Source organism: Gekko japonicus, unplaced genomic scaffold (genome assembly GCF_001447785.1).
Source record: "Gekko japonicus isolate JY-2015 unplaced genomic scaffold, Gekko_japonicus_V1.1 scaffold707, whole genome shotgun sequence".
Lineage (NCBI taxonomy): Eukaryota > Metazoa > Chordata > Lepidosauria > Squamata > Gekkonidae > Gekko > Gekko japonicus.
The window spans coordinates 368,403-385,919 of NW_015164686.1; the positions used below are offsets into that span (position 1 = coordinate 368,403).

General features: G+C 48.1%; 2 protein-coding genes across 2 annotated transcripts in view; one reads left to right on the forward strand and one right to left on the reverse strand.

Annotated features, from left to right (window-relative positions):
• MTRR (5-methyltetrahydrofolate-homocysteine methyltransferase reductase) overlaps positions 1-2,804 on the reverse strand; it is a 41,712-nt gene extending 38,908 nt beyond the window's left edge. The window contains exon 1 of the mRNA XM_015409349.1: positions 2,594-2,804. The gene's annotated coding sequence lies outside the window, so the exon portion shown is untranslated. The remainder of the gene's footprint in view (positions 1-2,593) is intronic.
• Positions 2,805-3,263: 459 nt separating this feature from the next.
• FASTKD3 (FAST kinase domains 3) lies at positions 3,264-17,198 on the forward strand. The gene is made up of 7 exons (XM_015409350.1): positions 3,264-3,286; positions 5,203-6,665; positions 8,239-8,324; positions 8,616-8,790; positions 11,758-11,827; positions 14,899-15,013; positions 16,991-17,198. The coding sequence occupies exons 2-7, from the start codon at positions 5,231-5,233 to the stop codon at positions 17,087-17,089; spliced, it is 1,980 nt and encodes a 659-aa protein (XP_015264836.1). The 5' UTR covers positions 3,264-3,286; positions 5,203-5,230; the 3' UTR covers positions 17,090-17,198.
• Positions 17,199-17,517: the final 319 nt, after the last annotated feature.

Genomic DNA, 17,517 nt, shown 5'->3' on the forward strand with positions numbered 1-17,517 from the left:
AGCGGCTTGCAAACTCCTTTCCCTTCCCCTCCCCACAACAGACACCCTGTGAGGTGGGTGGGGCTGAGAGAGCTCTGACAGAAACTGCTCTTTTTCAAGGACAGCTGTGCCAGAGCTTGTGACTGACCCAAGGTCACATCAGCAGGTACAAGTGGAGGAGTGGGGAATCAAGTCCACACACTTAACCACTACACCAAACTGGCTCTCTGTTTTACCATCTGTTCATTGCCTAAACATTTTAAGATTAATCTTCCATTAAATGTATTTACTATGAACTAAGGTTTTTAAGTGTGTTTCCCTAACCAATCTTAGTTGGATTACACATACCCACAGGTCCCCTAACCAGTCTTATTTATACAGTTTGCTCTTTTGCAGTTTGCTCCCGGACTCTCATATGAGTAAAAAGTCTGTTCGCTCTTCTGTCATTTAATGAGAAGAAACAGATGGAACTGACTTTATAACAAAAGGGTCCCAGTTACTTAGCATTCCACAATTGAGAAGGGTACATTTGCACATCAATCTCCAATACTGATATATTTATTTCCTTCACTTTTTCCCACCCAGAATTAAATCCAAACAAATGGTGACCATATAAACTAAGCTTGTTATTCCAGTTTGGTCCTTGCATCAGTTAAACAACCTTCATTATGTTGTACGTTAATTTGCTGCTCACCCTCTACCTAAATGTATGGACTGGAAACCTCCACTTCACCGTATCTGAGGAAGTGTGCCCTGCACATGAAAGCTCACACCTTGAATAAAACTCTGTCGGTCTTAAAGGTCCCCCACTGGACTCGAATTTTATTTAATGACTCTGTTAGGGGACCTGGATTTTAGTATAACATTAGATGTACATAAATACACAGCTACTGCAATTAAATGTCATTGTTTTTAATGGATATTGAACAGTGATCACTTTTTTGTTATACTGCTGTTTTTTGTCTGATCGACGGGATGGGATTGCAGATCCACAGCCCCAAAAAAGGGGGGGGAACCAGTGTTCCCTCTAAGCAGTGGAGTCTTGTGAGCAAAAATTCTACTTTGTGAGCTACTGGCATTAAAGTTGTGAGTGAGAGATTCAGCTACTGCATAAATTAGTTTGCTCTGGAGCCCCATCCTTCCTGAGCTAAGACAAAAACATGTGAGCCAGAGGCTCAAAACCCGTGAGCTAGCTCACACTAACTCAGCTTAGAGGGAACACTGGGGGAAACCTCCTACAGGCTCAACTACACGACAAGAACAAAAAACATGTCAAGCATCTGGATCCCTCCTTCCCCTGAAGGGATTGCTATTTCCTCCCCAGGACTCAACAGGGACACTGGATTTTTATCCTGTTACATATGCTAACTCATTCAGTCCTCACACATGTATTCTCAACAAGAAGGACTATAAATCCTCTAAATGTTTAGTTTAGTGTATTATTATTATGGTCTTAAGACCAACATACAAAGTAAGCATAACATGTGAGGGAGAGGGGAAAAACCCAGTCATCATATACAAAAATAGAAATCTGAAATTAAGAACTTTTAAAATGCGATTCCCGCAATCTAAGAATTAATGCACAAAACTCAGCGACTGAATGTGTAATCTCTGCATTCTTATCTGCTATATGTTAGTGTATTTCTTTTTCAGAACAGTACATTAGAATACCGAATGGATGTCTGCCAACAACATTACATCCAGCTCAAAATATAAAGCGCCCTCCACATGCCCTCTAAGCCTCAGAGGAAATAATTAAGATTCTGTTACTTCCCACAATAAGGACAAAAACCCACCTTTAGACATTTATCTGCTACTGTCACACATGTATTGTTTTACAGCTGTTGACTTTATAACCGTAACTTATTAAGTTTTCACTTTGCATGACTTAGACATCATCACGTTACATGTTAATTTGCTGTTAAATCCCTGCCTACAAGTTTAGAACCTCATCTGCCACCCCAATGCATTTGCAAAAGTGGGCCTTTGCACAGGAAAGCTCATACCTAGAGATGTAAAATCTCCAGAAATTTTGAAGCTCGGAAAAAACCCCGGTTTTTTTCCAGTTTTTCCCCGGGGGAGTACGGAAATTTTCAGAAAAATTGAAAAAAATGCTACATTAGCATTTCTTTTGTCTTTTCTAGACTGAAAGTAATTCTGTTACTTTAGGAACATAAAATATAACTATGGATATTTTCACTTGGCATGAAATGATCACAACTAGTCTATTAAAAATATTGTGTATCCAAACAATTATTACAAACAGAATACCCACCCACATGCAAAAACAAAACTGACGCCTTTTTCTTTTCTTCTGACAATCGCACCTCCTAAAGGAAAAAATGCATCTTGTTCTAGCATTGGAGAGTTCAACTTGTAACCTAGGACTTGCTTGTCCTCAGTGCACAGAAATTAGATCAATCTGATACCATATATACATTTTAGAAATGATTTGGAAAACATTTGTACACCTGGTCTTAAAATATTTTATTCATCATGTTAAAATAGTTCCATAATCAATGTTTTTTCTTTCCTTTTTTTCAATTTTTCGGGGGAAAAAACAAAAAAAGGCTTCATTTTTCCGTTTTTTTCCTGAGACTATCTGTACTCATACCTGGAATTAGACTTTGTTGGCCTTAAAGGTGCCCCCACCACGGGACTCTGCATTCGTTCCGTTGCTATTTCCAGCCCCGTCCGCCGCTTCTGGGCACCACCGACCCCGGTCCTCTGCCGATCGGACTCCCCGGACGACGGGCTCCCTCCTCCACGAACACCTTGAAGAGGCGCGGCTCCCGGCGGTGCCAGGAATCCAGCCCGGGCTTTGCGCCTCTCCCTTGAGCGCCTCTCCCATGACGTCAGAGGAGTCCGAGGGGGAAAACGGGTCTCTACTCTTTCCTGATTGGCTGCCCACCTGCCAGTCAGGGCGAAAGGGGCGGCGCTTCGCACACGATTGGCTCACCGTTTTGTCACGGAACGTAAGCAAAAGCCAATCGAGGTTAGAGGCCGCCGGGACAGCGCAGAGGGTCGAAAATGGATACATTGTGGCCCGAAAGGGCGGGGCGGAAGAAGCGAAACGAGAGATTGGCTCCCTCGCCGTGATGGGCGGGCCAAAGTCAAAAAAGAGGAAGGAAGAAACCCGCCTGGGCCCGACGGCGCTGCCGAGGGAACGCCCGTGATTGGTCAGCGTCACGTTCCGCCCTCGAACAAGTGGGATTCTTTAACCTGCTTGTCCCCGGAGGCTCTCGATTGCGCATGCGTGGTCGGCAAAAGTCCTTTCGCGGAGTTGCGTGCAAGAAGGAAGAACTCCGTAAGTGCGGTGGCCGGTGCGGAGGGGAGAGGGCCCGGGTGCAGCCGACAATTGCAGACCGTCCTGCTGGTTGCGGGACTGCCCGCCAAGACCCCCGGCCCGGGCCCTGCAGGGGCTGCGCGTGCATGCCGGGTTGCCAACCTCCCGGGCGGGGGGAGGGGGAGATCTTGCACTGCAGCTGCTCTCTAGAGCTCCTCCGTTCCCCCGGGGACAGTGGCTGCTTTGGAGGGCGGGCTCGGTGGCCCTGCCCCCTGCTGACTGAGGACCCGCCCCTTCCCCCGGGCTTCATCCCCCAAATCTCCAGGTAGGGATGCTAGCCTCCAGGTGGGACCTGGGGATTCCCTGGGATGACAGCGCCAGAGACTGCAGAGACCACTTCTCCTGGAGGAAAGGAAGGAAATAAATAAGATGCCGTTCGGAGCTTCCTGGAGGTTGGGCAGGGTAAAAATGGATACAATATCTCTCGAAGGCTGCGACCAATAGAGGTCTTGAATTCTTAAAGTAAAGGTAAAGGTTCCCTTGCTCGAGAGCCAGTCGAATCCGACTCTGGGGTTGCGGTGCTCATCTCCGTTTCAAAGCCGAAGAGCCAGCGCTGTCCGAAGACGTTTCCGTGGTCAGGTGGCCGGCATGACTAAACAGCAAGGCGCACGGAACGCTGTTACCTTCCCACCGAAGTGGTACCTATTTATCTACTTGCAGTTTCTTGCTTTCGAACTGCTAGGTTGGCAGGAGCTGGAACTAGAGACGGGAGCTCACTCCGTCATGCGGCACACTCAGGTCTCGAACTGCTGAACTACTGACCTTCCACAGCTTACTAGCGGATAAAAACCCTGAAGTTACTGAGCAGGTGGCAGAGTTCCTGGCAAATGTACTTAGGGGCCAAGAAAAAGAGGCAAGGAGGTGGAGAGTGAGTGAGAGAGATAAGGCGTATCTATGGTCCCTCTCCGGATAGTTAAGTTTCTTACTGCAACTGTTTTAATTACTGTGATACTCGAGATTACTGTTCTGAACTTTTATCACGCCCTATTATTTTTACTATATACAATGTTACAAATAGCTGTACTCTGTTTCTATTTGTTGGCATATGGGCTGATTTGTACTGTTTTCATTTTAAAGTTATTGTTATGCCAATAAAGGTTATTGGATTTGGATACAATATAGGCTGAACATAAGAGACGCCAATTTTGGATCAGGCCAAAGGCCCATCCAGTCCAACACTCTGTGTCACACAGTGGCCAGAAATACCAGGTGCCATCAGGAGGTCCACCAGTGGGGCCAGGACACTAGAAGCCCTCCCACTGTTGACCCCCCCCCCCAAAGAACCAAGAAAACAGAGCATCACTTACCCCACCGCCCCAGAGGCTTCAAAACTCCTTTCCCTTCCCCTCCCCACAACATAAGAACATAAGAGACGCCAATGTTGGATCAGGCCAAAGGCCCATCCAGTCCAACACTCTGTATCACACAGTGGCCAGAAATACCAGGTGCCATCAGGAGGTCCACCAGTGGGGCCAGGACATCAGAAGCCCTCCCACTGTTGACCCCCCCAAGCACCGAGAAGACAGAGCATCACTTGCCCCAGAGCCCCTATCTATACCTTGTGGCTAATAGCCACTGTTGGACCTCTGCTCCAGATGCTTATCCAGTTCCCTTTTGAAGCCGTCCATGCTTGTAGCCGCCACCACTTCCTGTGGCAGTGAATCCCATGTGTTCATCACTCTTTGGGTGAAGAAGTACTTCCTTTTCTCCGTTCTAACCCAACCGCTCTGCAGTTTCATGGAGTGCCCACGAGTTCTTGTATTGTGAGAAAGGGAGAAAAGTACCTCTTTACCTACCTGCTCTATCCCTGCTGCTGTAAATTGCAGGAGGGGCTGTTACAGCATTGTTTCAAGGTCTGTTTTTCTTTTCCTTTCCAGGGGACCATGTTCACACAGCTGACCTGAGATGGCCTTGATACATTTAAAATGTTTCCGAGCGTGGACTTCCAGAGTACGAGCCTGCAGGCCGCTACTGACTGGAGGGAGAGTTGTACACCACGTTGGTCCAGAAAGAGGGCCACTGTGCCACTATGGCTCGTCAGCCTTGCAGAGAGCATGTTCGGTGACAGGTGTGCAGGGCACGGTTCGTAGAAATCATCACGTGGCGCTGGGAAGTCCTCCCAGCTCCACCATGGGAACAGGGAACCTCCATGGAGAGGCAGGTAATCATTTCCGATCAAATAGCAAACAGACAGAGGAACAGCAGCTTTTGAAGGCGTTAGACAATTGCCAGTCATATGAAGAAATTTTCAGATTTGTGAACTCCCTGGAAAGTTTAACGGACACCACAGTGGCAGCTGTCTTCCAGCGGCTCTGTGATGTTGACGTGGAGGATGGGAGGCCGAAGCATGCCGAGGACCTTGCAGAGGACGCCGTCTTCCAGTCTCTTTGCTTCCAGCTGGAACGAGAATCTCCAAACCTGTCTGATGCTGGTCTCGTGAATTCGCTGAGCTCCTTGATAAAGTTGCGTGTGGACCCGTGGAGCACCCTGGTCGTTCGTTTGCTATCAGAGAGCCGGGAACGTCTCAGTAAGGGCCAGCTGAGCATCAGAGATTCGTGTGTCCTTGCGGAGGGCTTATTGGACCTAGAAGGTCCAGACTGTGCAATGCTGGAACACATTATGGACCAGGTGCAGAGTACAAATCTCGAGGACTGGACGTCTGATGAAATGGTCATGGTGTACAGGATCCTGCAGTTGGGTGTAGGAAAGAGAGGGAAATACCAGGACCTGTTGAACAAAATGAACCATTTCACTGTGAGTCAGGTTTCTAAGTTCAGCCCCAAACTGACGAGCGCAGTGCTAAACGCTCTGGTGGTTCTTGATCAAACCCAAGCTATCCCCCTGGTGATAAAGTTTTGCAAGTATTCTATACGCCACATTCCCTCTTTCACAGACGACGAAATCATTCACGTGCTAGAGGCGTTCATTCATTTTGGACACAACGATCCGCTCTTCACAGAAGCCCTAGAAAGACACGTCGCTAAGCACGCCTTCGCCATGCACCCCAAGGTGGTCTCCAAAGTCATGCAGTACTGCCGCAGGAAGCGCATCCTTTCCAAAACCATCTTCAATGCAGTGGCGGAGAGTTTCATTTACAATGCAGATGGTTTCACCACCACTCAGATTGCTGAACAGATCATTCCATTTGGACAACTCAACTACCTGCCACCATGTGCTCCGTCCCTCTTCCGGAAACTGGAAAGGGTGCTCAGCACCCGATTTGCTCAATTTCAGTCCCATGTGCTGCTGAGCCTGCTTCACTCTTGCACCCTGGTTGAACGCTACCCACTCAATTTTCTGGCTAAAGTATTTAGTCCTTATTTTTTGCAGCAGTTGCAAGGTAAGTGTGTTAGGTCACCCTCTCTAGCATCCCATTCACTGGCTTTTCAAGTTGTCTGTAGGCTCTTGGCAGCTCTTCAGCGGGGTGATCGCTGTGGCAGAGATCTGCCTGGGAAACAGCTTGGGTCGAGTTGCTTGTAATGCCGAACCGCACTTGTGCCCTGGCAGCGCCAAGCCTTGCGCTTGGTCTCTTGCCCTAGGCTGACCTTTGCCCTCCCGGCCCAGGCTGCGAACCTGGGCTTCGAGGGCAAGCACAGCCTTACAGGCTGCCACTTGGGATGTAATGATGAATTAGGGCTTGTGCAAAACGGGCAGTGACTCAAAGAAGCGGCCCTTATGAGGAGAGATCTGCTTGCTTCCAGTTTTCCTTCTGTGCAATGTGTTCTTCGTGGAGCAGTGTGGGGTGATGTTTCTGTGTTCATGCGGAGGCTGCAGGCCGAGTTATTCGCTACTGGAACTGAGTGCACCAGAGGTCATTTTGGGGGGATCGCGGGGGATCGCAGTTCCCCCTGGGTGAGGTACGGGGGGCAGGGCACATGATGAAGCCCCGCCCCCTGCTTCCGGCCGCCCCGCTTCCGGCCCTCATTCAGCCAGGAGGAGGCAGGAGAAGAGGGAGGGTAAGTTGCTTCCTCCCTGCCTCTCCCCACCCCTGCCTGCCTGGGGCCAGGGAGGGCCTTCGCGGGGCTTCCTTGCACTCCCACCGGCCTTGCAAGTCCACCAGCGGCAGCAGGGATCGTTGGGGGCGGGGTGTGTGGCCTTATGACACACTTCCGGTGATGTCAGGGGGTGTGGCATATGTTAATGAGTTATGCTAATGAGTTCCCCTAGCTCTTTTTCTACGAAACGACCCCTGGAGTGCACACCCAACAATCTTTTGCACCATAAGGCACTCTGTGGCTGCTGTAGAGGATTTCCTTGGCAGAAAAGCCATATGCAGAGAGTTCCCTGAAGCCAGTCGCTCTGAAAACCCCCAGATTAGGACTCTCTCTCTTTACCCTGATCAGTGCCTAGCTACTGTGTGCTGTCAACTTATGGGGACTCCTGCAAGGGGCTTTCAGGGCAAGTGAGCAAGCAGCATCAGAAGCCCTGCTGGTCAAGAACCCCACCCTCTTCCTGAAAACACTTGGCAGGCATCATTTGCGGGGACCCTTCTTTTAGAGTCATGTCTGCCCTAACCTGAGCCTTAGTTAACATGAAGCAGGAGTCTCATCTTGCTGAGTTACATTTGCAGAGATCCTGGTTGAAAAGCAACCTGGTTAGCATTAACCATGGTCATGATTGGTTTGGAAATATTTTCAGTTATGATTAAGGGTTACTGCAGCCTGCTCCAGGGAAATTGGAGCATTATGACTTCACGGGGCAGAAGTGATCCAGAAGTTTAGGAGATCCGTTCCAGCATTTTGCCAGTGGTTTAGCACATTTGATAACCCTGATTGCCCCCTTCCCCCACCCCCTTGGTGTCTGTTATCACTTAACTGACAAATCAATGTAAGCTGTGGTGTTAACTTACTTTTCAAAAGGCACATGTATGAGACGGTCTCCTTGTTATGCCTGTCTGGTTCTCTGTATTCTAGCTGAAGGACCCGGTTTGACAAGATCCGTCTTGTCTCAGTTGACCCAGCTGTTTCTAACGGTGACAATGGAATGTCCATCCTACGAGGTATGAGAACATGCCAAATTATTTTGTGTAGCCTAATTTTATCAGAGCGTATTTGATATTTGCTAATAAACGAATGACAATCATTTTATTGGTAGCTTTGTAAAGAGTCCTGTGGCTCGCTCGTGAAGTTTTATATTTAGCAGGATAGTGACGTTAAAATGCTTACAATTTTTGGAAGGCACTTGTGAAGGTTTTCTTTCCTTCCTGCTTTCCTATTTCTTGCGTGTGTACCGAGGTTTGTGTCATTGGTGGGAACAGACTTGGCTTAGTTCTCGTCTCCTGTTTCGATAGGGTCCCAAGCTGCTTCCAAAATATCGAGTCAAGTCATTTCTTATGGCAGGCCATTCGCTGGAGTCCCCTGTAGACACTCATTTCTACTTCCAAGTCAAGGCAGGCCTGATTGACCTCTTGGGGGCCCGGATGTATTTTGCCTCCCACGTGTTGACCCCTAACTGCTATACTATAGGTAGGCACGAGTAGCAAATTTAAGTGTGGTTGCCTGCGGATGTTGTCTTTGGCTTTCTGCAAAGTGTTTTGGTTTTTTAAAAATGTACATATGAAGGAACCGACTCATCAGCCCCTCCTGTTCCATCTGGTTAGCTCCCGGAGAGGGGGGAGACTGGAAAACCCCCATGGCCATCCCAAGTCTCTGCTTGGCAACACCGTCCCTTTCCTTCACCACAGGGGTGCAAAAAACAAACTAGGTAGTCACCTGCCACCAACAGTCCTGAGAAGAAGAAGAAGAGAAGAGATTGGATTTATACCCCGCCCTTCACTTGGAGTCTCAGAGCGGCTCACAAACTCCTTTCCCTTCCCCTCCCCACAACAGACACCCTGTGAGGTGGGTGGGGCTGAGAGAGCTCAGGACAGAAACTGCTCTTTTTCAAGAACAGCTCTTATCAGAACTGTGGCTTGCCCAAACCCGGTTCTCCCAGATAAGAGTCCGCACACTTAACCACTACACCAAACTGGCTCTCCTGCTAAACGGAGTCATGCACAGAGTGCTCTGTACAGCGTTGCTGTTCAGAGGCTCTGTCTAGTCGCTGGGCCTCCTGTGCAGGTACCAGCTAGCGCCGGGGTGATTTACCGCATATTCTGCTGTCATGATCCAGGGCTGGCAAGCTGCCCGTCCCCATTGCCATGCTTCTGATAGCAAGACTGAATAGGCATGTTGTGTTTCAGAGACCAATCTTAAAGCATTCAAAATATATGGAACTGTGTTAAATGAATAAAAGAACACACATTTTCTGTTCAAGCGTTTGGGCTGAGCAAGTGAACAAAGAAAGATGAAAAGATGCAGTCTTCTCTCTTTACACAGTGTGCTTCCTAAATATATTTAAATAGAACAAGCTAGCTTTACTTGAACTTTCAGTAGTTTTAAAGGTCATAATTACCTTATTTCTCTTCGTTGTCCCCCTGTGTGGAGAAGATGGAGTCCCTAGAGAAAAGCTTAGTCCTTCATGGCAAATGTGCATCCAAAGGAAGACAGAGAGAGCGCGATTCTTCCTTGTGTCCAGAGAACTTATAACCTACTCCAGGGAGTCTGTCCCCATCTGGGGGTCATTTGGATCTTCCTGCCCTAAAAGGAAGAGGTTACAGTCCTGCCATTTGGCTCTTGGCAGTCTCTGTCCCCTTCATTTGAGACTAGAAGCTCCTTAAGAGACCAGGAAGATTTTGGGAGAGTAGAAGCTTTCGGGAGCGACTGTTCTCTTCATCAGATACCCTTTTGGGTGTGACCTGGCAGCAGGGTGTGAAGTAGCAAAGCCCGGGGTCCTCCTTTGGCCACTGCCATTAGGATAAGAAAGAGTTTGAGGGCCTTGGACTGGGAAGCTTGTTGGTTTCTTTCTCCACCCCTGGTCCCTTTTGCCACGTACTCGTCTGAAGCTGTTCTCCTGTACATGGACAGAGAGCAGTCACAATGATTGAAATTACGGGGATAAATCCTTGGGTGGAGGGAGCTTCGCCACAGTAGACATAAGTGCTGCATCCATTCCAGAAAAGTCTGTATTTTGCATATACTCAGCCCCAAGGGATCACAGGCATAAGAATATAAGAACATAAGAGAAGCCCATGTTGGATCAGGCCAAAGGCCCATCCAGTCCAACACTCTGTGTCACACAGTGGCCAGAAATACCAGATGTCATCAGTGGGGCCAGGACACTAGAAGCCCTCCCACTGTTGCCCCCCCCCCCCAAGCACCAAGAAGACAGAGCATCACTTACCCCAGACCGAGAGTTCCTACTTATACCTTGTGGCTAATAGCCACTGATGGACCTCTGCTCCGTATGTTATATCTACAATTCCCTCTTGAAGCCGTCCATGCTTGTAGCCAACACTCCCTCCTGTGTCAGTGAATTCCTTGTGTTAATCACACTTTGGGTGAAGAAGTCCTTCCTTTTATCCGTTCTGACCCGACTGCTCAGCAATTTCATGGAGTGCCCACGAGTTCTTGTATTGTGAGAAAGGGAGAAAAGTACTTCTCTACCTGCTCTATCCCATGCATAATCTTGTAAACCTCGATCACGTCCCCCCATAGCCATAATTTCTCCAAGCTAAAGAGCCCCAAAGCGCTTTAACTTTCCTTCATAGGGAAAGTGTTCCAGCCCTTTTATCTTTCTAGTTGCCCGGGCTCAGGAATGACCGCACAGCAAGCAGATAGTTCCCCAAGGCTGTAGTCTGAGCACCTGCATGACAGACCAGCCCACAGGAGTGCTGCACCTAATGCTTAGAGAGAGCTGAGGGACTGAAAATGTCCAGGTGAACACCACCCACCCACCCACCCACCCCTACAGAGACATCAGTAAGAACTCTCTTCTTCTCCACTCATTTCCCCTGTCCCAATATATGGCCTCTGTCACCTGCTCCCAAATGGACAGAATTCAGAAATAAGATACAGAGAAGAACTTTGGCCTTCTTGCTGGGCTGAGGTTTGAAATTTCACAGTGCAGTGAGGCCGCTGTTTGGAAGACCAAAGCTGACAGACTTTGGCTGGACCGGCAGAGCTCTGTCCTGCTTAACAGCTGCCAGACATTCCCCATTTCATGCACCAAGAATAAGAAAAATGTGTCTCATCTGTATTGTAAAAAAGGTAAAGGCTTCCCTTGCTCGAAAGCCAGTCAAGTCCGACTCTAGGGTTACGGTGCTCATCTCCGTTTCCAAGCCGAAGAGCCAGCACTGTCCGAAGATGTTTCCGTGGTTGTGTGGCCAGCATGACTAAACACCAAGGCGCACGGAACGCTGTTCCCTTCCCACCAAAGTGGTCCCTTTTTTTCTACTTGCAATTTCTTGCTTTCGAACTGCTAGGTGGGCAGGAGCTGGAACTAGAGACGGGAGCTCACTCTGTCTGTATTGTACAAACAGGCAAAAAAAAAAATTACATCCAGTCCTGCAGGAAAATAACTGCTGGTTCCTTCTTGTCCCTTCCTCACACCAGATATTGAGATTAAACTTGACGAAGAAGGGCTTGTATTGCCTGCCGTCCAATACGATGAGGTGAGCCACAGGTAAGCCGAGTGCAGCTTTGGGGGCCCTTGTCTTCACCGTGAACCTGTTCTGAAGTGATCTCCTCGTGGATAAGTTTGAACTGTCATTTTGCTCCAACAGAGTTTGCGTGTGGTGGGAGAGGGAAGTGCTGTAGGAGCTTCCTGCTCTGTCCTCACCTTTCAGTACTGATTGGGGGAATGGGTGGTTCTGAATAGCCCTGAGGACCAGTGTTTCCTCTAAGCTGAGTTGGTGTGAGCCGGCTCACCGTTTTTTAGCTTCCGGCGCACACATTTTTTGTCTTATAGGGTTGACAGCAGTGTTCCGGCTCACACATTTTTGTCTTACAGGGTTGACAGCAGTGTTCCCTCTAAGCTGAGTTGGTGTGAGCTGGCTCACTGTTTTTTAGCCTCCGGCTCACACATTTTTGTCTTACAGGGTTGACAGCAGTGTTCCCTCTAAGCTGAGTTGGTGTGAGCTAGCTCACTGTTTTTTAGCCTCCGGCTCACACATCTTTGTCTTATAGGGTGGACAGCAGTGTTCCCTCTAAGCTGAGTTGGTGTGAGCTGGCTCACCGTTTTTTAGCCTCCGGCTCACACGTCTTTGTCTTATAGGGTTGGCAGCAGTGTTCCCTCTAAGCTGAGTTGGTGTGAGCTGGCTCACCGTTTTTTAGCCTCCGGCTCACACGTCTTTGTCTTATAGGGTTGGCAGCAGTGTTCCCTCTAAGCTGAGTTGGTGTGAGCTGGCTCACTGTTTTTTAGCCTCCGGCTCACACGTCTTTGTCTTATAGGGTTGGCAGCAGTGTTCCCTCTAAGCTGAGTTGGTGTGAGCTGGCTCACTGTTTTTTAGCCTCTGGCCCCTTTCAGGCTGCTGCGGGCTGATTCAGATTCTCTGATCTGAATCAGCTTGCTGTCGAATTGCCGCTGAATTTCGTGGGAGCACTCTGGACTCCCATGAATTGGTCTGCCATCAGTGTTCCCTCTAAGCTGAATTAATGTGAGCTAGCTCACAGGCTTTTGTCTCAGCTCAGGAAGGAGGGCTCCAGAGCAAACTAATTGATGCAGCAGCCAAATCGTTTGCCCACCACTTTAATGCCAGTCTCTCGCAAAGTAGGATTTTTGCTCACAAGACTTAGAGGGAGCATTGTCCGCCATCTTATTTGAATTGCTTTTAAATTGTGTGTTTTAACGTTGTTTTGATATTGCTTCTTGTGACAGCGTTGTGATGTGACTGTCGTGAGCACCCAGAGCACCCTCGCGGGGGAGGGCAGGACATAAAATCAAATAAATAAATAAATAAATAAACAAACAGGATGCCTTTTTAAATGAACATATTATTTAAAAAAACATTTTCTCGCTGACCCGTGGCTCGCCTTCAGGCACGCAGTGAAAATCCTTGTGCTGTGGAGGCAGCTGCTGTCGAAGCAATTTTTTTTAAAAATCAACATAGCCAATGAGAAGCCAGAATCCCCATCTGGCCCCACCCAGACTCTGCAAATGCTTGCCTGGCATAGAGATGTTAAATTTCCGGAAATTTTGAAGCTCGGGAAAAAAAACCGATCCCCCCCCCCCAGTTTTTTTTTTCGGGAAAAAACAGAAATTTTCGGAAAAATTGAAAAAAATGCTACATTAGCATTTCTCTTGTCTTTTCTAGATTGACAGTCATTCTGTTACTTTAGGAACATAAAATATGACTATGGACATTTTTACTTGGCATGAAATTATCACAACTAGCCTATTAAAAATATAGTGTATCCAAACAGTTTTTACAAACAGAATGGGTCCGACCTACCTGAGGGACCGCCTTTCCCCATATATACCCCAGAGAGCACTACGGTCTGGGGCCTAACACCGGTTGACTATTTCGGGCCCCAAGGAGGCAAGGCTCACCAGCACTAGGACCAGAGCCTTTTCTGTGGCGGCTCCTTACTGGTGGAATGAGCTCCCGGAGGAGATCAGGGCCCTGCGGGACCTTTTGCAGTTCCGCAGGGCCTGCAAGACGGAGCTCTTCCACCAGGCATTCCAATAGGAGCCGCCACCACTGTTACCACCAATGATCCTAGTGAAGGATGGAACCTTGGATCTGGTCCTGGATATCGCTAGGCTCTCCGGCACGAGGGATGATGAGTAATGTAGTATGAGATCTGGAAGTGCGCCATCTAATGTTGTTGTTTACATGCTTTTTAGTAGAAACTGTTAATTTATGTTTTAAAGTATTTGTCTATGATATTTATAGAGTTTTAATGTTTTTGTATGTCATTAGGTACATCGTACCGCAGTGTTAGCCGCCCTGAGCCCGTTCGTGGGATGGGCGGGATATAAATATAATTAATTAATTAATTAATTAATACCCTCCCACATGCAAAAACAAAACAGAAACCTTTTTTATTTTCTTCTGACAACAGCACCTCCTAAAGGAAGAAATGCATCTTGTGCTTGCATTGGCGAGTTCAGTTTGTAACCTAGGACTTGCTTGTCCTTTGTGCACAGAAATTAGATCAATCTGATACCATATATATATATATATATATTAGAAATGATTTGGAAAATATTTGAACACCTTGTCTTAAAATATTTTATTCATCATGTTAAAATAAAACGTTCCATGGTCGATTTTTTTTTCTTTTCTTTTTTCAATTTTTTGGAAAAAAACAAAAAAGACCTCAGGGGAAAAAACAGAAAAAACCCAGTTTTTTTCCTAATTTTTTCCCGTTTTTCCCCGGGCCTTCACATCTCTAGCCTGGTGCCCACAGACACCGTGTCGGGGGGCCTCTGGGGTTCATGGGAGCCCGAGGGCTGGTCTTTGCGGGTCCCGCTGGAGGTTGCTTCCCCCTGGCTGGATCCCACAATGACTCCCAAGAATGATTTAAGACGAAGCCGTCCCACAGAGCATCGTGGTGCTGAGGCTGGATAGTCCTCCTCGACTCTGTCCGGGAGGGAGGGGAGTAACAGCACAGCCACACTGGCCGCTCGTCAGGCCTGAAAATGGCCTGCTCCCGGCTTTGCCCCCCAAATCAATGTATTTGATTCCGATTGTAATGCATTTAATCATGTTTTGTGTGTGATTTAATCTTGTTCTGTGTGTGGTTTGACAGAATAGCTCTCTGTATTGATGATCAAAAGAGGTTCTGCATCAACAGCCATAACCTCCTGGGAAAAGAAGCCATTAAGAGAAGGCACCTGAAGCTGGTTGGTTATGAAGTGGTACAGGTAAGTCTTCGGAATCAGCCACATAACAACCCCTTTGCCAAGCTCTGTGCCCCTGCATGCAGAGCTGAGGCAGGCGATTGTCAGCTAAGCTGCCATGAGTAGGGAGAGACATTCTAATTGCTTTGCATTCCTTCCCATGCGCTTAATCGCTTTACAGCTGCAATGCTTATCTATTAAGAGTTACTGGAGGAGTTGTGTTGTCTACCTTCCGTGGGATCGTTCTGGTTCCCAGCTTCGCTACCGTTACAGACTCTTGCCATCGCCCGCGCGCAGGAGCCCATCTAATTGGGTATTGCTGGGTGGGGCACATACGAATGCCCTATATCCTATTATGCACATAGGTAGTCCGCCATTCCTAACAGTGTTCGTGTTATTGCATCTATGGCGTTGCAATAAAAGTAAAACCTTCCTGGAAGCGTGTACTTCGTTGTTTTGCTGTGGATCCTGACAGCGATGTCCAGAGACGGGGCTTTTTTGGTGGTGGCATCTCGCCTCTGGAATGCTCTTCTCCCCCCCCCCTGCACTGAGGCTTCCCTGGAACCTCCCTTATTGTCTTTTAGAGACCAGGCCAAAGAATCTCCCCCCCCCTCTGGGTTTTAACGAAGGCATTCCATCTTCTTTCCCTGTTTTTATGGTTTGTTTTTAGTCTGTTTTATGGATGTTGTTTTAGACTACTGAGTGTTCGTTGTGCCGTTTTTTATCCCCTGGATTGGTTTTAGGGCTTGTTTTATTATTGATAATTTTTATATTACTGTTTTTTTAATGATTTTATTGTATTATTACTTCGCGAGATGTCTGGTGAGCAGGGGCATGATTTTTTTTTAATAAGTACATCTGGGCAGGTTGGCATGTGGGGAGAGCCACTCTGATGTGACGCTTGCTGGGTCTCTGTTGTGAGAGGTGGACCCAAACGGACCTCCCCCCCTGAGTTTCTTGAAGGGTGAGATTAAAATGTAATAAATAAAACCTTACCTTTGGAAGCAAAACCACTGAGTTCGGTGGGCCTTGCTTCCCGGCAAGCGTGGCTAGGACTGCTGCCTTAATAAAGTGCATTTCTCATATAAGAAGAAGAGTTGGGTTTTATACGCTGGGAGCTGCGGTGGCTCAAGTGGTGAAGACGCTGAACTGCAGGCTGTGGAAGGTCGGTCGTTCAGCGGTTCAAGACCCGAGTGTGCCGCATGACGGAGTGAGCTCCCGTCTCTAGTTCCAGCTCCTGCCAACCTAGCAGTTCGAAAGCAAGACATTGCAAGTGGATAAATAGGGACCACTTCGGTGGGAAGGGAACAGCATTCCGTGCGCCTTGGTGTTTAGTCATGCCGGCCACATGACCACGGAAACGTCTTCGGACAGCGCTGGCTCTTCGGCTTGGAAACGGAGATGAGCACCGCAACCCTAGAGTCGGATTCGACTGGCTTTCGAGGAAGGGAACCTTTACCTTTGCCTTTCTCTGCGCTAAGGAGTCTCAGAGTGGCTTGCTATTGCCTTTCCCTTCCTCTCCCCACAAGAGGCGCCTTGTGAGGCACGTGGGGCTGAGAGAGCTCCGAGAGAACCGTGGCTGGCCCAAGGTCACCCAGTAGGCTTCATGTGAAGGAGGAGGGGGGAATCAAACCCGGCTCTCCAGACTGGAGTCTGCCACTCTTGACCACCACACCACGGAAAGGCCAGCATTAAAGCAAACCCCAGAGAGTGTTCTTCTCCTTCCAGACTGGGCATTGAGCTCTTACGAATCAGCCACGAAAGCGAGAGGCAGGCCGGCCACTGTTGCTCCTTCCGGGGCTGCCGTTCCCGCTGCCTCCTCTCATCCTTCAGGGGGTTGGAAGGGCTGTGTTTTGGTGCCCAGGTTGCAATCCTTTAAAACCTGGGAAGAAACTGCGGAGGGGCCAGATGTGTGGGAGAGAATCAGATTAGCAGTGCTTTGCCTGTCCACCTAATGCCATGGCTTGACTCACGGATTCTCCCTTCTTTTTACCTGCTTAGATTCCATTCTTCGAATTTGAATTGCTGGAGAGCCAAACCGATATAGTGGACTATCTACACAAGAAAATTTTCCCCAACTCCTACAGACTCAGCTGGTGACGCAACCAAATCCAAATAACACTGCAGAGAATGACTTTATTCCGTTGGTTTTTTGGAAATTCTCGATTTGATAAGCCAGTTTGTTTCTTTTTTTAAAAAAAAAACCCAGTCCCCATTTAGATTGTTTTAATTTGCATCTGTCTTTCGACGACATGAAAAAGAGAAAACACAGTAGAATTTGCGTGGGCAACCTTCACACCCCAAATGTGTGAAGCACACAGAAAGGTGGCTTTGTTTCGAGGCTGTTTGAGGTTGATCATGGGCAGTTGCTTGAACTGGAATCGGTGCCACTGAAGGCTGGATCCCTTCCCCTCTGGCTGGCTCATCTACAAAGCAGGACTGGTTCTGGGGTGGCAAAGAAACTTGACGGGGCTATGACTACGAAATTTACAGGAGAGAAGTGTAGCAATTTACACGTAGAGGTTCAT